Consider the following 19,842-nt stretch of genomic DNA (forward strand, 5'->3'; position numbering starts at 1 on the left):
CCAACTGAGGCTGTACCTCAGAACTTTTACAAAGCAGGCCCCCTGACTAACAAGTCCTGGGGCAAGGCCTCTTGGACCAGTAATAACTCAGGTTATCATGGGAACTGTTTTAAGCTTTTACAAGCTCAAAATGGATAACATCCCAGTATTCCCTTTATACTTGAGCCTTTTCCTCTTGAGTTTTAAGACCTTGTCTTTTTGGCCACATTTTAAGAAGTGGTAGGGGGCTTACATGGTGACTCAATCCGCCTGCAATGCAGGAAACCTGGGTTCAATCCCTGGGTGGGGAAGATCCCCTGGGGAAGGGAATGGCAATCCATTCTAGTTTTCTTGCCTGGTAAATCCCATAGACAGAGGAGCCTGGCAGGCTACAGTCCATGGGGTTGCAATGGGTCAGACATGACTAAGCAACTGATACTTTCACTTTCAGGGGAATGTAAAATCTGAGAACTCAAAGCACATTTTGTTGGAGGTGAAAGACAATTGTTTCTGATGTCTGTCCCAGCCTGTCACCAGGAGAGCAGTTTGGGCCTTTAAAAATAGTCCACCCCTGCAAGGGTCAAGTGACGTGGGGTTCTGAGGCTGCCACAAGGCGATGGCATGTTTAATTTTTTTTAAATTTTCTAATTTATTGGGTTTTTGTTGTTGTTTTTGCAAAAGAAATATAGGGACATAGTCTTGTAATTTTTTTTTTTTCTGTTCAAAGAGAATTTGTAATAAAAATTAAGTGGACTTCATGCCTTCAACTGCCTCCCCAAAGACAACCACCATTACCAGTTTCATATTTAGGCTTCCAGAAATATCCTCTGCACATGTTGGAGAGTGTGTGTGTGTGTGTGTGTGTGTGTGTGTGTAGAATCACCTTCCTTTTATACAAATGAGAATCCACTTTAGACAATTATTACAAACTGCTTTTTTTCACCTTTAAACATACTGGAGATTTAGATACATATAGATCTCAGTTTTGTTTTTAGTAGTTTCATAACATCTTGCTGTACGGATATACCCAAACGTTTAACCTGGCCCCCTGGTGGCAGGTTACCTTATGTAATGTTCGGCTTCTATTTATAATGCTGCAATGAAAATACTCATACTGTACAACTTCGGGCATGTGTGTGGCAATTTCTGTTGTTGTTTCCCTGTGTTACTTTCTCTAACCCTTTGTTTATCTCAGAACCTCTTCTGAGCTTTTTATGGGCTCTTCAGTGGTCTGTATGCCTCTGTGTCCCCTCACACCCAGGCAGTGGCAAATAGAGACCATGACACCAAAGCCGCCAGCTTGGGAGCCAGGTGTCCGTGACTGACCCAGAGCTGCTCCACACTGTGCTATTTCAGGCTTTCAGGACATGGGACTGTGGCATCAGCATTGGAAGAGAGAGACCTTAGAGCTCCACTTATTCAACTCCTGGTACCTGAATCCCCTCTAACACTAGCAGTGGCATCCTTATTGAGTACATTCCCATAGGTCATTACAATATTGCCTCCAAGTGAGGGTCCAGTGTGGGAACACCTCTTGAGTTAGTTTTTTCAGCTCAGAGGCGCTGACTGCTGGAAACACCCCCCTCACCCTGTGCTGAAGATCTTTTAGAACATTTAAAAGTATAATGGCAGACAGCTCATCCTGCTTATATGTGAACGCAGGATCCACCTGTTAGTCGACTAACACTGGACAAGTTACTGTGCCTCAGCTTCCTTATTTGAGAAACGGGGAAAATAACATTACAACCTCATAAAGCTGTTGTACAGGTTAGATGTTAATACATGAAAATTTTTTTACAGTGCCTGATATAGAGAATGTACATTATATTTTATATATAAACATATTATTGTGTAATATTGTTATATATCATATTGTATATAATTATATGTCATAAATACTCAAATTACATCATATACATGTATATATACATATATTGTTATTATTATACCGTTCTTGCTACTGTAACTTAACAGGGACAAAACTCAATAGAGAGTGAAGACTTCAAGAATAAATCTTACTGGGAAGAAAATGAATGATCTTTGCCTTGTATGATCCATGTGCTTTACATGGCATCTGACTTAGGCTTCACAACAATATATATGAGATATATTGTCAACTCCTGTTTTAAGGAGGATGAAACTAGGGCTCATGTCACCGGACAAGCTCCTCAAGGATCACTGACATAGTAAGTGGCGGAGGTGGCCTTATTTCAAAGGCATTAAACTGTGGTGACTTAAATTCCTGCTGAGGTAGACACAGCTGGGACCAGCTCTTTCCCTGAGGAGCAGCTGGGACCACTGTCTTTTGGCCTGAGGAAGGGTGTGGATGAGAGAATGCATGGGTGACTGAAGAGGAAGAGTCTTGGAGGAACAGGGCTCTAAGACGTGAGAGTGTGGGGCTGCTAAGGCCCCAGGCGATGGGAAGGACGTGGGCCCCCCCCTGCCCCCCTTTATTCCCCTTCAGTGCATGTTCCGGCTCCACATTCAGATGCCTTCAACTTCAAGGTCCTTGGCCAGAGACAGACCCTTCTGCCCGCTGTGAGCTGCTTTCCCCTCCTGGGACTGTGTGGCTGCAAGTCCCTGCGTGTCCCCTACTCCCGGCAGTCTCCTGTGCTAGCTGAGCAACCTGTCCTGCCTTAAAACCTTCTCCTTGCACAATGGAATGACTTACTGGCTTCCTGCCAAGACCAAAATAGTCTGGGCTCTATTTATCTGCTCTGAACTCACAAAGGACTGGGAGCGTCACAGTAAAAGCTTCAGTGCTCTTGAATTTGGATGAGCCCGTGCTCACCAAATACACTTGCTTTTTAAATCTCTTTTTGAAGTAAGCTGAGGTGAGGAGGGGAACATCATGCATAGATAGGAATGGAAAGCTTTGGGTTTTTAGTCTTGGTCATAAGCTTCAGGGGCTTCCCAGGTGGCTCAGTGATAAAAGAATCCGCCTGACAATGCAGGAGATGTGGTTCGATCCCTGGGTTGGAAAGATTCCCTGGAGTAGGAAATTTCCAACATTCCTGCCTAGAAAATCCCATGGACAGAGGAGCCTGGCAGGCTGCAGTCCATGGAGTTGCAGAGAGTTGGACACGACTGAATGAGCATGCACGCATAAGCTTCAGAAAATTACTGTGCATGGGAGGGAATGACTCAGATGGTAACCTGCTATGATAAGCAGCTTATTCACAGGATCTAAGCACCTAGGTTTCCCTGTAACTACAATGGGACACTTAGATGTACCGGTCACCAGAACCCCATTGACTGGCCACCACAGCTTTACACCTTACCTCCACAATAGGATATTTCTTGGCCCAAGTGCTATTTGCTGGATCTGGAATTTCTTTGCTACACCACTGAGGTCTGAGGGCCAAAAGGAGAACAAATACCCTGCAGGTAAAGACAACATGACATCTGGTTAAGTGTGCACACAGTGGCTTCGGAACACAGGTTCTTAGTGAAGTGATTTCAATGCAGGCTTATGCAAATGAATAAAATGTAAGTACTGCAGGAGAAAGATGTTGCCTCACCTAAGGCTGGACTAGTTTTCTATGAAGTCTGGACAGATGATAAAGCTTGTACCACAACCACTTAATGGTTTGCTAAATAAACTATGGAACTTTCCCTCAGTATGATGTTTAGCTATCACTGAGCAGCCAAGTACTCATTCAACAGACATTGACTGAATCCCTAATGTATGACCAGCACAGTGCCATATGCTGCGTGGATAAAACAGCAAATAAGAGGACATGGTCAATACCCTTGGGGAGATTACTTTTTAGTAAATTAGAATGTTTATAAAGAGCTTATAATGGCAAATAAACTGTTTTGCTAAAAGTAAATAAAGAGTAAAACAGGATACAAGTGGCATAAACAGCTCAGACATAACCAAGCTTAAAAAAAAAAAAGCCAAGAAAAAAATACCATATGGAAATATCCAACAGTAGTTGTATTTGGTGATCAGAGGGTCTTTTATTTCTTTCCACACCTCTGGGTTTTTGAAGATACTTTAAGATGAGTTTATGATGTGGAAGAAAAAAATCCAAAAAATGTTTCCTACATGCACATGACTTAACTATTTTGACTTTTTTTTAAAATTCAAGAGCAATATGAAGCATTTTTAAAGATGTGGCTTTAATAAATTTTGTTTAATAAGAAAAGTGAGCTGCTATGATGTGTTTAGCCCTTTGAAACGAGATGAGGCCATGTGACTTGGTTTGTTTTGTTTTCTTTTTTTGGTGACTAGGTTTTTTTTTTTTCCCCAAAGAAACATGAGCAAAGGTTCCTGTGACCTAGTATAGATCATGCAGATGAGGAAAGTACCCAGAGGATTGTGGGCCAATAAAATGGAAGACAGCTGGATCCCTAAATGGCTGTGTAGAGCAGAGCTGATAACCAATCGGGATGACACACCTTAGAATTATTACATGGGAGAAAAATAAGCTATTTTATTAAAGCCACTATGTTTGCAGGTGGTTCTTTTTTTTTTTTTTTTTCTTTTAACAGCAGATGCCTCCACCCTAACTGATACTATTTCCCTCAGGAGGATGCATGGGATTCTACTTGACTCTGAGTTCAACTTTTTCAAAGTCTACCTAAAAAGAGCTCTGCTTTGAAATATGTATCACATATGAGAGAGCGTTAATAAATGGAAAGCCTTTCAAACAAGTTCAATGGCCAGTAGAAAATGACTTTGAGGTAGTTTTACTTTGACCTCTTCTCCTACTTTACACAACATCTGAAGAAAACTATTGAATAACTAATTCATTTAAAAAATTCTCCATACCAAATAGTACATGTTTAAAGAAATTTTAGAAACTATAGTTAAACAGAACTAAGATCACCTATGATTCTATCCCCCTGTTATAACCACCATCAATATTTTAGTGTATATGCTTAGGGAGGACTATATTAACTGCCATCTAGTACACATTTTCCCCTCCTTTTTGGAAGGGGACCCTGATTTACTGGGACAACAAGGAGCCCAGCTAAAAGGTCACAGTTTTAAGCATCTCTCGCCTCATCAAGTTTTGGCCAATGAGATGTAATGGAAAGTGTCACATGTGACTTCTTCACATGAAGGCTCCTGAAGAGGTAGGTATGGACACTTCCTTTCTCCCTGGAGTTGCAGAATGCAGGCATAATGGCCACAGTTCTGCAGCCGCTGGGCCATGAGGTGAACTTGAGGATAGAAGCCAATATCGGGACAGTACAGCAGAAAAAGGAGCCTAGGTCCCTGATGACTAGGGAGCTCCTACACCAGTCGTTACCTGAGTTTACTTCCTTTATCTGAGTGAGAAGTTTAGCTCATCTGTCATATTATTTTGGCTTTTTAAGTTATATACAACCAAATTTAATGCTCACTAATACATCTTACATGTCTGAGTGCATGTGTATATGCACTATTATTTTTTTAAAAATGAAAGTACATTTTGTTTTACAACCTGCTTTTTATTTTTATTTTTTTTTACAACCTGCTTTTTAAAATGCCATATAACATATATTCATATGATTTACTTTTCTTCTACATCTTTAATGAATGCATAGTATGCTATATGGCTTAAAATATTTTGTGATTTATTTATCCAATTCCATGTTATCAGGCATTTAGGTTGCTTCAAATTGTTCTCCTTTTATGAACAATACTTCAGTGAACATATTTGCCACTAAATATCTGTATATACCTATGATATACTTAGAATAAATTTCTAGTTAGAAATTGCTAGGGGAAAGGTTTAATGTTTTAAAAAGTTAAACATATACTGTCACTCCAAAAAGCTGAATAGTCTGCTACCAACAATGTATGAGAAAAACCATTTTTTTGACCCATAGCAGCAACAGCTATTATATGAAAAAGAAAAAAAACAACTTTTACCAAAGGCGGCAGGTGTAATGAACTTACTTTTGTCGGAAGCAACGCATTGAGAGAATGCCCACCATGATGACAGCCGTGCAGATACTTGGCGCCACAAATGCGCTCCAATTGGCTTTGCCTGCAGCAAAAAGTGAGCAAACCCTGTGACTGAGTTTAGAATCAGTTTAGAAATGTCCTCAATGAACATTTCTAAATACTGATTGTGGGATCTCCCCAGTGGTCCAGTGACTTGGCGACTCTGTGCTTCCAATGCAGGGGGCCCCCGGTTCGATCACTAGTCAGGGTACTAGATCCCACGTGCTTCAACTAGGAGTTCACATGCCACAACTAAAGATCTTGCATGCTGCAATTAGGACCCAGCATAGCTAAGTAAATGAGTAAATAAGTAAATACTGACAGTTGGGTGAACTCCCTGGGCCTTACAGCTCCTGCGTAGCTGGACTCAGGAACAAGGCTGACTCACTTTTGCCCATTTGGTTAGGGAGAAAGGGCACACGGGCCAATCCTATGGTTCTAACAGAGGAGCTCCAATCCTGCAAGGGCTCCTTCCTCTACTAGGGGCAGAAGGAAAGGGAGTGTGGTATACAAAGCACTGGCTGTGACCTGGGAGCCCTGGAGTCTTGTCCTGGCTCTGCCACTGGCTGATGTGTGGACCTCAGATAATTGATCTATAAATGGTGAATGATAACATCTACCTTGCAAGTTGTTGTGAACATTAGAGATGGTGTATTTAAAGCACATAGCCATGTATCTGAACATAGAAGTCCTCAAGAAATGGTAGCTATTAGTTTTACCAAGCCATTGAATAAGCCCTCTAACTTGGGTCTTTGAAATTGTTCTGATTCCTTCCTATAAACAATATTTCACTATGTATTGGAATTTTTCATTAATTCATTCAACATTTAGAGTGTAAACAAACTAACAGGACAGGTTAAATGCTGGAATACACAGATGAGTAGGACATGGGCTTTGTTGTCTTAAGAAGTCATGAAGATAGTCCAGATGACTGATGTATAAACATGGAATCAGTAAACTATGATGCCATGGGATACATGTAAAAACAGCATGTATGAGGCACTGCTGCAGAAAACAACATGGGAAACGGTTTCATGAGCAGCTCAGGAAGGTTTCCCCAAAGGCAGGATGTCAAAAGTTTAGAGCTGGATGAGTAGAAGTCAGCTATGTGGACAAGCTAGGGAAGTGCAGACAGACTAGCAGAGTAGGCATGACAGGAGGAAGCAGAGAGTGCTTCAGCAACCACAGGTAGTCTGGTCTTGCTTTCTAGTACAAATGATGAGTGCGTGGCAGAGGATGGAGCTCGACAGGTGAACGGGACCAGGTCATGCACGGCCTGGTAACAAAGCAGTTTGAATTCTAGCTTGAAAGCCCTTGGGAACCACGGATGGGTTGCAACAGGAGGTAGAATGTCAGCAACAGGGATCTTGTAGAAAGATTCTTCTTTTGAGAGAGTGAAGAACAGGTTGGGGGTGGGGAGGGTGTGCAGGGGGCACTAGTGGCCAGAGACCTGCTACTCCCCTGAGAAGGGTTGTTCCTAGAGCTGAACAGGGGAATTAACACTGGCAGTCTTGTTACCACCCCACACAACTGGCACAATCTGACATTTCTTTAGCATCCGCTTTGCTTTCTGGGCAGATGAGACAAGTCTGGAGTACCAGGAGCAGAAAGATGCTGAGTCCTTAATCCAATTAACTGCTCACAAGTTTACTTTCATGCGAGTGCTGGGAGATGAGTTGAGTTGTCAGTTTTCCCAGTGGAGAAGTATCTAGCATAGGGTCCTGAATGATGAACTTGGTAGTCCTCGTCACAAACAAGAATAGCTTGTCTTATGCTTGGAGCAGATGTGAAAGGCACTGCCAGAGAGAACAGTGTGACTTAGCTGGTAGGAGAGAAACCCATGTTAGCTGGGCCACTTCTTCACATATTCAAATTCAACTTAAACTCAAATCTGAGTCTGATTTGTAGTTCTTCCACTTGCCACCTCTATGACCCTGGGTCATCGTTCTGTACCTCATACCTATAAAAAGACACCCTAATCCCTCATTCCTTCATTGATTTCATATGGAGTGCCTGGTAGTGTGCTTGGTATAGGCATGCAACACAGCTGCAGTCAGGATTAAATGAGTGAAAGTATGTGTCACATGGGGTGAATCGTGTCCTCCACCCTGAAATTCATATGTTGAAGTCTTAACTTCTAATTTCTCAAAAAGTGACCTTATTTGAAAATAGGGTCATTGCAGAGGCTATTAGTTAAGATAAGGTCAGACTGGAGTAGTTCAGTTCAATTCAGTTCAGTTGCTCGGTTGTGTCCAACTCTTTGTGATCCCATGAATCACAGCACACCAGGCCTCCCTATCCACCACCAACTCCCAGAGTTTACTCAAGCTCATGTCCACTGAGTCAGTGATTCCATCCAACCATCTCACCCTCTGTCGTCCCCTTCTCCTCCTGCCTTCAATCTCTCCCAGCATCAGGGTCTTTTCAGATGAGTCAGCTTTTCACATCAGGTGGCCAAAGTATTGGAGTTTCAGCTTCAGCATCAGTCCTTCCAATGAATATTTAGGACTGATTTCCTTTAGGATGGACTGGTTGGATCTCCTCGCTGTCCAAGGGACTCTCAAGAGTCTTCTCCAACACCACAGCTCAAAAGCATCAATTCTTTGGCACTCAGCTTTCTTTATAGTCCAGTTCTCACATCCATACATGACTACTGGAAAAACCATAGCCTTGACTAGACGGACCTTTGTTGACAAAACAATGTCTCTGCTTTTTAATATGCCATCTAGGTTGGTTATAACTTTCCTTCCAAGGAGTAAGCATCTTTTAATTTCATGGCTGCAGTCACCATCTGCAGTGATTTTGGAGCCCAAAAAGTAAAGTCTGTCACTGTTTCCACCGTTTCTCCATCTATTTGCCATGAAGTGATGGGACCAGATGCCATGATCTTAGTTTTCTGAATGTTGAGCTTTAAGCCAACTTTTTCACTCTCTTCTTTCACTTTCATCAAGAGGCTCTTTAGTTCTTCTTTGCTTTCTGCCATAAGTGTGGTTTCATCTGCATATCTGAGGTTATTGATATTTCTCCTGGCAATCTTGATTCCAGCTTGTGCTTCATCCAGCCCAGCGTTTCTCATGATGTACTCTGCATATAAGTTAAATAAACAGGGTGACAATATATGGTCTTGATGTACTCCTTTCCCTATTTAGAACTGGACAAAAAAGATCTTCACTACCCAGATAATCATGATGGTATGATCACTCACCTAGAGCCAGACATCCCATGTGAAGTCAAGTGGGCCTTAGGAAGCATCACTACGAACAAAACTAGAGGAGGTGATGGAATTCCAGTTGAGCTATTTCAAATCCTATAAGATGATGCTGTGAAAGTGCTTCACTCAATATGCCAGCAAATTTGGAAAACTCAGCAGTGGCCACAGGACTGGAAAAGGATTCATTCCCATCCCAAAGAAAGGCAATGCCAAAGAATGCTCAAACTATCACACAATTGCACTCATCTCACATGCTAGTAAAGTAATGCTCAAAATTCTCCAAGCCAGGCTTCAACAGTAGATGAACTGTGAACTTCCAGATGTTCAAGCTGTTTTTAGAAAAGGCAGAGGGACCAGGAGCCAGAGATTGCCCCCAGATGTGAGGTGAGAGTTGTGGGACAGATTCTGTCACAGCCCTCAAAAGAAGCCAACTCTGCTGACACTGTGTTCTCAGACTTGCAGCCTCCTGAACTGTGAGGAAATTAATCTCTGTTGTTTAAGCTACTTGGTTATTGTGCCAAGTTTCTGGCACACAAAATATAGTGTGCAAAGTGCTTAACACAGTGCCTGGAGCATAACTATCTGATATGCAAAAGTTGCTTAAAAAAGTAAGGTCATGGCATCCAGTCCCATCACTTCATGGCAAACGGAAGGGGGAAAAGTGGAGGCAGTGACAGATTTCATTTTCTTGGGCTCCATATCACTGTGGAGGTGACTTCAGCCATGAAATTAAAAGACACTTGCTCCTTGGAAGAGAAGCTATGACAAACCTAGACAGCATATTAAAAAGCAGAGATATAATTTTACTGACAAAGGTCCATATTGTCAAAGCTATGGTTTTTCCAGTCATGTATGGATGTGAGAGTTGGAGCATAAAGATGGCTGCCAAAGAATTGATGGTTCTGAACTGTGGTGTTGGAGAAGACTCTGGAGAGTCCTTTGGACAGTGAGGAGATCCAACCAGTCCATCCTAAAGGAAATCAGTCCTGAATACTCATTGGAAAGACTGATGCTGAAGCTGAAGCTTCAACACTTTGGCCATCCGATGCAAAGAGCATACTCACTGGAAAAGACCCCAATGCTGGGAAAGATTGAGGGCAGGAGGAGAAGAGGGCAACAGAGGATGAGATGGTTGGATAGCATCATGGAGTCAATGGACATGAGTTTAAGCAAACTCAGGGAAATAGTGAAGGACAGGGAAGCCCAGGGTGCTGCAGTTCAAGGAGTTGCAAAGAGTTGGACAATAGTCAAGAAATGTATCCTTGTTGGGATTATGCTCATCTTTCACTGAACAGATAATCAGAGGACAAGTACTATGTGCTGGGTGGTATTCCAGACCTTGATAATAAGTGATAGAAACTAGTTCCTGCCTGTTGGATTCAGAGTTTTGAATAGCGGTCAAGCATAGTGCATTATGAAGAAAATATGGATGTGCATTTGGGAAGACTTTCTGGAGGAGGCAACATTTTTGCTGAGTTTTGAAAACTGAGTAGAGACTGTCTCCAAGCAGGTAATAAAATGGTAGGGCACTCTGGTTAGAGGAAATGGCAAACACAGAAGTGCAGCAGCAAGCAAGTAATTAGTGAACTAAAGGAAGTCTGATAATCTCTATCACATAGTGGGAGTGTACTCCTCTGAAGGGATCCGGGGGACTTGCCCTCTGTAAGGGTGGTTCTTACCTGGCAGACAAAATTCTCTTTCATTTCCTTGGGGGCTTTCGCCGGCAGCTGTCAGAGCTGTCATCCACAGAACATATGTCACTCTGGGCTGCAGGCTGTCTATGGGATGTGAATTTGGGGAGATCCTGTAGGGAATTTCTGAAGGGAAGATAAATATAAAGGAGGAAAGGCATGCATTAAAGGAAATACTTGAATGTGGGCTTTTATTCGTATTTATTTGTTAATGCTTCATTTAACTTGAAAAAGAAAAGCACACTGCTGTTTTAAAATAGTCCTAATTCATTAGTACTTAATACTTTAAAAGACCCTAGACACTATCATTTATGAGGTGCCATGTCACAGCATATCAAAAGAATTAGATTTTTTTTCTGTGATAAAAATCTTTTCAAAGAATGTGTATTATTTTGCTTTTGAAATTACTTAGCTGTAGTAATTTTTTATTTATAATTTATTTATTTATAATTTATATTATTTTTATTTATATATGTATATATTTATATATATTTATAAATATATATATTTATATATATTTATTTATATTTTTATTTATAATTAATTTATTTATAATTTATTTCCTATAATTATAATGTTTCTGACATTTATCAGGTATATTTGAGAACTGGGGAGGAAATTAAATGTACAAATTGTTTTCAATAGAATTTTCAAGAAATTCCATTTCTTAGAAATTTGTGCATTTATCAATTGATGAAATAGACATTTAGGTTACATTTATTAATTCTGATTTCCTTTTTTTTTTTTGATAAGTTCTGGGTATTGGTCTTGGTGGGTTTAGTCTCTGATCTGCTTCAATTTGACATAAAATCTAAAAAATGAGAGCAACAGTACTTAGATTTATTTTGGTAGTTTAAGCCTAGATTGTCAATTCTTTATACTTTCAACACCCCTGCAGGTTCTCAGCAGGGAAGATTTGGTTTTTGAGCAATGTGTTGACGAAGTTTTTCTCCTCCAAGAAACATGAATGTTGGTAGCCTTTAGTAAACAGGCAGTCTCCTCCTCCAGGGATCTACTGGGTGTGAGTTTCAGAGTGAGCTCTCAAAAACTGAGGGGAACTGTAAAATTAAGGCTGGAACTTCCACAGGTGTAGCTTACTTGCTCAGCAGACTTGTCCATGTGCTGGTGATCAAAGTGGAAACCAGAACTCAGCACTGTGTGCCTCAACATCATTTATGGGCTTACAAATCCCAGAGTGGGGCTTCCCAGGTGGTGCAGTGGTAAAGAATACGCCTGCGAATGCAGGAGATGCCAGTCTGATCCCTGGGTCAGGAAGATTCCCCTGGAGAAGGAAATGGCAACACACTCCAGTATTCTTGCCTGGAAAATTCCATGCACAAAGGAGCCTGGTGTGCTACGGTCCATGTGGCCACAAAGACTGAATGACTGAGCACACACAAATCCTAGGGCAAATTAGATTTTTCCCCCTGCTTTCTAAATTTATTTCAACAGTCATACATATTTATTATTCATACAAGGCACTAAGACACAGAGGATGCCTCAAAGAATTCTATTAATAGTAGGGATAACAGACCCCATGACACTCCCACACCCCTGCTTACTATGGGTGACCAGCAAGATGGAGCCCTGTATTATTGAGTTCACTCCGCCCAAAGGTGCTAAGGCCTCAGCAGATCATTTAACAGCTGTGACTATCAGAGCAATTCCTATATTTTACATCCTTTTGAGAAAAAAGTACCATGTGGAAAATTCCCAACCCTACTTCAACCTGACGAAATTGCTTGCACAGACTTCAGCTATATGATTAAACTAAATTGCATCTCATTCCCAAGGCAGGGGACCAAAAAAAATAATTTGAGAGAGACTTTCTGCTGATCGTGCTGCAGCAAAGCATGCATGGTGAGCATCAGGGAGTCAAATGAGACCTTGGAACACAAGGGAATGTGTTTGAATGGTTTTCTGAGCCAAAAATGTTTACATATACGCACACGCACACACATGCATATATTGTATATATTTGAAGAATAAAAACAGAAATTATGGGAGGAGCAGGGAGGAGAGTGATGGTGTCAGCAATCTGGTTGGCAAACAGGTTGAGTTGAGTAATGGGAGAAAGAAGTCATGCGGGAAATACTGGTTCTGCTGCCTCACCTGGGCTGTGATCTGGCAGAGATAAAGGAGGCCATTCAGTCCTTGGGTGTGAAACTTTAGGCTGATGATGGTTAAATGAGAAAGGCACCAGTTTAGGGAGAGGCTAATGGTTGCCAATTATCTGAAAGGTGACCAGTAAGAAGGTCAAGTGGTACCAGGCAAAATTGTTGTTGTTGTTTAGTCGCTAAGTTGTGTCTGACTCTTTTGTGACCCTGTGGAATGTAGCCCACTCGGCTCCTCTGTCCATGGGATTCTTCAGGCAAGAATACCGGAATGGATTGCCATTTCCTTCTCTGGGGGATCTTCCCGACCCAGGGATTGAACCCACGTCTCCTGCATTGGCAGGCAGATTCTTTACCACAGAGCCACGAGGGAAGTGCACCAGGCAAAATAGTTGCATGGTTACTGGAAATTAGCTTTGATCTAATCATCTGCATTGGTTTAACAAAGAAGGCAGTATTCACCCATTTGTTACTCAAAAAATACTGTTCATATTAAACACCTACCGGATGCCTGGCTGTACTGCAGGTAAGGGGGAGACAATGGTGAACTAATAATCATGGTTTCTACCTTCATGTTGGCAAAACAGCCAAGTAATAACAAGTAGTCTGTGTGTGCCTGTACAGCAGTGCACATGCAGTACCAGCACACTTCCGGAGGCGAGGCCGTGCTCTGGAATTGCCTGGGGAATGCAGACGGCCCGCCCCAGGGCTCTCTCCTGTCCGGGCAGGTGGGGTGTTCTTACTGCGCCCTGCTTGCGCTGTTAGGGGCCAGGCCAGAAGACACCTAAGACAAGGGTCCTTCCTCCTGGGAACTCCATACTCCTTTTGCTGTTGTGGAGCCTTTCTGGTTTCTTTCTCCCTCCTCCGCAACCTATTATCTCCTACCACTGTCTAGAAACTACCCTTGTGGATTCGCCAATGATTTCTGGTTGCCAAATGCAACAGGTAGTTGTCAGTCCTTGATTAAAGAATTTACATCACTTCCGTGTACTTTTCCATCACTCTGGGTAGACTGTGAGCTCTCTGAAGATAGGGAACAGGTCTTATTCATCTGTAAGTGCTAAGAGGGAAACCATCTAAACTGGTACAAAATAGGGTTTTGAATCTGCACCTTCTTCCTTTTAAACTTATTTTAAAATAACCTTACACAGACTTCAGATCCATCAGATTTGTTGCAAATAAGGTAGGTAATTTCTTCAACATCTACAAGAGCAGATTTTTTAGAACCATCTAACCATGTTGATCTGTTATAAGTAGATGTCTCAGTTTAAATTCTATAAAAATTAACATTTAAGGGGGAGCAAATTTCACATAAAGCATTCCAAATGGCCCAGGATGACATCAATTGATGAAGCACCTTTGGCGGTACATTTCAGAACTGACTTACGCTGACAGTGGGTAGCAGTTATGTTCAGTGATATGCTGCATTTAGAAATTGTGGATTATTAAGCAGAATATTGTAAGGTCTCATAGTGGAACACTATAGAACTATTAAAAAGAAGAATGAGACAAGTCCACATGGACTGATGTGGAAAGATCTCACTATGGATTGCTGTTTTTTGTTGTTTAGTTGCTAGTGAGAGGTAAAGTAAGGTACAGATCAGAATACAGATGGTTATCCCAAATGTATGCTAGTATATGCATTAGGTTTTCTTCTGGAAGAACACATAAAGAACTACTAACAGCATAAGTATAGAGGAAAGGATAATTCCCACTTTTTATCTTTCTGAACTATGGATGGTTTTACCATATATAAGTATTATATAATAAAAAATTAATTAGCTTTAAATGTCATAACTTTTAGAAAAGCAATACAGCAGGTCTAAGGTCAAGAGAGAGGACCAGTTCCTCAAGTTTACCAGGTAAAAATCACTCTGCAGGCAGCACTCTGGCACCTATATGGCAGGTTGGCTTTGTTACATTCTTCTTGGACCCAATAATTCTCACTAAGGGATAAAATGGTTGCTTGTTTATGATAAATGCTCCTGAAAGAACTCTGGCTGCCTATAAATACGAAAGGGAGGTTCAAGCCAGGAAAAATAAAACAAAACTGCATAAATCAAAGATTAAAACATTAAATCTGGCAAGTGATTTGGAGCTGCTCAGTGAATGAGTGATGAAATCACTTGAGATAATGCTCTAGCCAGAATTTAATTGCTTTAGTATTATTGCATAATTATGGGTCATAAGGAGTTACTTAAATTGTATTTTATCCATTTAAGAAGAAAATAACATGCTATGATGGTATTTGCTAGTGTGGGGATTCAAAGGTTCTCCAAACGCATTCCCTGCAAACCTCAAGGGTCTATATAACGATATCCAAGTGACTTTATTGCTTTTTTTTTTTCTTTATTGCTTTTTGAAATGCTGTCTCCATGTAAGTGAGCTCCTTGAGAGCCTCATTTATTAACTTCATTTCTTCCATTTGCTTGGCATGTAACACATATTCAGTAACTTTGTGAGTGTGTATGTGTGTTTAGATGTCTTTTATTTATCTTCATTCAATTAACTTTACAAGTATTTATTGAGCATCAACCAAGTACTAGGTACAGCGCTAGCCCTTGCACACACTTGTGTTTTCCCAGCATCTAAACAAGAAAGGCCCTGTTGCCTTTGTCTCTCACACATACCACAAAGCTGAGGCTGGGAGTTGGAGTCCCGTTCCTTCCAATATATCCTGTAATGGAGGATGCAGCCCATTTGCTCCTGGGCTGGAATTTCGTCCCATGAAATTAAAACGCTCCCCTTTTCCTCTGAGATGGCATTAATGTGGGGGCCACTCAGTGGTGCTGTGAAGTAGAACATAGGAGGCTTTTGTCACCCTCCAAATCCAAACCATTAAACTAGAGCACAATTGCACAAAAGATCCCAAGACTCACCTTTGTGCTCGGAGCTACCCCGGGTGGAGTTGCACCCTCCCTGGTCCCCTGCAAGCACGTGCACGCGGATTTCATAACAGATGTAGGGTTTTATGTTTTCTGCAAGACATAAAGACAGAGGCTATTCCAGTTCAAAAAAGGGTTTAAACAAAACCACACAGACAGCTTCTGAAACAAAACTCACTTTTAAGGAAAAACTTCGACTTCTACAAATAATTTGCTGTTTACAGGAAAATAAGGTTGGTGTTTTGTAGGCATAGCACTTGAATGGCTCTTCTGATTCCCCAGATACTTATCATGATCTGACAGGGCGGCGTAGGTGAGACATTCCAGTGTAATTAATCAGGGTGCCACTCAGTGTAATCTACCCCTTTGCCCCACCCTGCCAGCCCCCCACCACGCCCCCCCAACCCCCGCCATGTTCCACTCAGATCTCAGTTGCTTCACAGCTTGGAAGACTGGGAAGATACCTGAGGATGCTAATACTCCTTCATATCTTTTAAAGTGCTACCCTTTGCAGTTTTCTGTCAGTCATAAGGTTTATTGGCATTCTTCCCTGCCCAAACTCCTTATTTCCATGAATCTCAAATGTCAACTTCCTGTAAAGAAAAGGCCCCTCTCATAGATACTGCCCATGACTTATCTTTAAACTCCCAATGAAAATGTAAAGGAAAAAGATAATTTCTATCAGATAACTAACTGTAGTCTCATGTGGTCAGAGGAAGGACTCTCTCCCACATTGTTCAATGCCCTGCCATTGGTAGATTGGGTCCCCTACACTGACAATTGATTAGGGTTTCACATTTTCTTTTTTGGAAGAGGAATTTTATATCACAGAATACTTTACTAAATAGTGTGTTTTCTATAAAAATCCATTCAGTTCAGTTCAGTTCAGTCGCTCAGTCATGTCCGACTCTTTGCGACCCCATGAATTGTAGCACGCCAGGCCTCCCTGTCCATCACCAACTCCCGGAGTTTATTCAAACTCATGTCCATCGAGTCGGTGATGCCATCCAGCCATCTCATCCTCTGTCGTCCCCTTCTCCTCCAGCCCCCAATCCCTCCCAGCATCAGGGTCTTTTCCAATGAGTCAACTCTTCGAATGAGGTGGCCAAAGTATCGGAGTTTCAGCTTCAGCATCAGTCCTTCCAATGAACACCCAGGACTGATCTCCTTTGGGATGGACTGTTTGGATCTCCTTGCAGTCCAAGGGACTCTCAAGCGTCTTTTCCAACACCACAGTTCAAAAGCATCAATTTTTTGGCTCTCAGCTTTCTTCACAGTCCAACTCTCACATCCATACATGACCACTGGAAAAACCATAGCCTTGACTAGATGGACCTTTGTTGGCAAAGTAATGTCTCTGCTTTTTAATATGCTATCTAGGTTGGTCATAACTTTTCTTCCAAGGAGTAAGCATCTTTTAATTTCATGGCTGCAGTCACCATCTGCAGTGATTTTGGAGCCCAAAAAATAAAGTCTGACACTGTTTCCACTGTTTCCCCATCTATTTGCCATGAAGTGATGGGACCAGATGCCATGATCTTAGTTTTCTGAATGTTGAGCTTTAAGCCAACTTTTTCACTCTCATCTTTCACTTTCATCAAGAGGCTTTTTAGTTCCTCTTCGCTTTCTGTCATAAGGGTGGTGTCATCTGCATATCTGAGGTTATTGATATTTCTCCTGGCAATCTTGATTCCAGCTTGTGCTTCTTCCAGCCCAGTGTTTCTCATGATGTACTCTGCATAGAAGTTAAATAAGCAGGGTGACAATATACAGCCTTGACGTACTCCTTTTCCTTTTTTTTTATCCTTAAATATTCCAGCAAGTAGGTAATACATAAAGCCAAAATGTGCAACTACTACTGTCCATGAGGAAATCAAAACTCATGCCATGAGCAAGTTCCAATTCATATTCATGAGCCAAGTGAAGTAGAACAAGGCTGCAATCAGCCTAGCCCTGTCATCCAAAGATGCTTTGTGGGTGGCATCCAGACCCAGAAATCCAAAGGGCAACATGGAATATGGAATCACTTCATTTGGGAGGGGCTGGTTCCTGGCAGCTCTGTTGCTAGTTCTGGAAGGGACCTATCAAACACAGTGCCACATGGAAGTTCCAGATGAGCACATTAGGCAAATGGTTTCCTTGCATTTTGCCATGCAAGGTGTGAGTTCAGGGGAGAGGCCTTGGGAACTGTGGCATCAGAAACTTTGGGCTTCTTGTGAATAGCCTGCCCCTTGTGGAGGAGGGCAGGCTTCCCTTGTGGCTCAGATAGATGGTAAAGAGTCTACCTGCAATGCAGGAGATGGGTTCATTCCTGGGTTGGGAAGGTCCCCTGGAGGAGGCCATGGCAATCCGTTCCAGTATTCTTGCCTGGAGAATCCCATGGACAGAGCAGCCTGGTGGGCTATAGTCCATGGGGTCACAAAGAGTCCGACATGACTGAGCAACTAACACATGGAGGAGGGAAGAAAATGTGGCTCCATAACTTAGCTGACACTTTCTTCTTTATGGAGAGTAGAGCCCGAGCAAGCTTGTTCCCCAATTCTAACCTTAAGAACAACTCCTGTTTTCCTGGCTAATTCTTACATGTGTATATATGTGTGCTCAGTCAGTCATATCTGACTCTGCAATCCTGTGGCCTGTAGACTGGAGGCTCCTCTGTCCATGGAATTTTCCAGTCAAGAATGTTGGAGTGGGTTGCCATTGCCTACTCCAGGGGAGCTTCCCAACTCAGGGATCGAACCTACCTCTCTTGGGTCTCCAGCATGAACACACCCTAATCACTGTTTGCTCCCCACCTCAGAAATTTGTTAGCCTTTGCTGCTGGTGGATGAAGCCCATACTCTTAACATTTTCATTTCTTTTTAGAGTCTGGCCCTGACTTCCAGGCCTATTTCTCAAGACTCCCATGCATGCACAAACACCTAGCACTCCTGGGCAAAGGCTCTGTCTCCCTATTCGTAAACTGTCTCTCAAGTGGTTTTTCTGTGGAAAGCTAATGTCACCTATTAAGTCTGGGAGAAGGCAAACACTAAATGATCAGCAATGAGAAGTAATCATAGAGGAAGTATGATGAGAGCATACAGAAGATAAGCCCCAACAGCTAGGCATGAGGGAAGGTTTTCTAGACACCATGATGTCTATGTATCTGTAAAAGGAATGGTTATATAATAAGGTCAGAACTGTTTTCACCTAGACAAGACAGGACTGACAGTCTCTAGCCTAGACCCCACCAGCTTATAATCCAGGAGTTGAACTTCACTGTAGCCCGTCTCAAAGCACCCAACTCTACCCCAGCTAGATGCCGGGAAAAAACTGGTAAGGATCTTATGGCAATGAGTTATCTTACTGACTGGAGAGGGTAACTTTGAATTCATGATAAGCATGAATTAGTTAAGTTTTAAGTGTTTATTTCCAGAATGTTACATCAAAACAAACTCATAGTTAACTGTTTTCAGGTAGAAGAATGACTTGAATTAACAGTTAATCTCATTCAGTATTATTGATTTTATTCAAATTAATATGTCTGAATTGCTTAAAAACATTTTAGTTTCCTAAGTGTGGAAAAAATTCTCTCTTGTCATTTATTTTAGGCACTGTGTATAGAATTAATAGAATTTCTAAAAAGAAATATCTGTAGGGACTGTATAGTTCAAACTATCCCAAAGGGGTAAATCCTAATACAATAAGGGTTTACAATTATATAGCAGTTTAGAGTTTAGTATCTGCTGCTTCATCTGATTTGATGGACATACAATCATAAAGGGCTTCCCATTAGCTCAGTGGTAAAGAATACACCTGCCAGTGCAGGAGATGCAGGAGACGCAGGCTTGATCCCTGGGTCGGGAAGATCCCCTGGAGGGGGAAATGGCAATACACTGCAGTATTCTTGCCAGGGGAAATCCCATGGACAGAGGAGCCTGGTGGGCTACAGTCCACAGGGTCGCAGAGTCAGACATGACTGAGCACACACTCACATACACACACACCCTTAAAGGAACATTGATTCCACTTCAGCAACTCT

The 19,842-nt window shown here is 41.8% G+C and overlaps 1 protein-coding gene across 3 annotated transcripts in view; it reads right to left on the bottom strand.

The window, feature by feature from the left end:
* IL12RB2 (interleukin 12 receptor subunit beta 2) overlaps positions 1 to 19,842 on the bottom strand; it is an 88,296-nt gene that overhangs the window by 11,310 nt on the left and 57,144 nt on the right. For 2 of the 3 annotated variants that reach the window (XM_070467971.1, XM_070467972.1), the window contains exons 11-15: positions 15,816 to 15,914; positions 15,567 to 15,725; positions 10,811 to 10,948; positions 5,873 to 5,963; positions 3,261 to 3,360 (exon numbers count right to left, since the gene is read on the bottom strand). In XM_070467971.1, the coding sequence (XP_070324072.1) occupies positions 3,261 to 3,360; positions 5,873 to 5,963; positions 10,811 to 10,948; positions 15,567 to 15,725; positions 15,816 to 15,914 (587 nt within the window). The remainder of the gene's footprint in view (positions 1 to 3,260; positions 3,361 to 5,872; positions 5,964 to 10,810; positions 10,949 to 15,566; positions 15,726 to 15,815; positions 15,915 to 19,842) is intronic. The other variant, XM_070467973.1, reaches the window with a different exon arrangement.

This window comes from Odocoileus virginianus, chromosome 5 (genome assembly GCF_023699985.2).
Source record: "Odocoileus virginianus isolate 20LAN1187 ecotype Illinois chromosome 5, Ovbor_1.2, whole genome shotgun sequence".
In the NCBI taxonomy this organism is placed as follows: domain Eukaryota; kingdom Metazoa; phylum Chordata; class Mammalia; order Artiodactyla; family Cervidae; genus Odocoileus; species Odocoileus virginianus.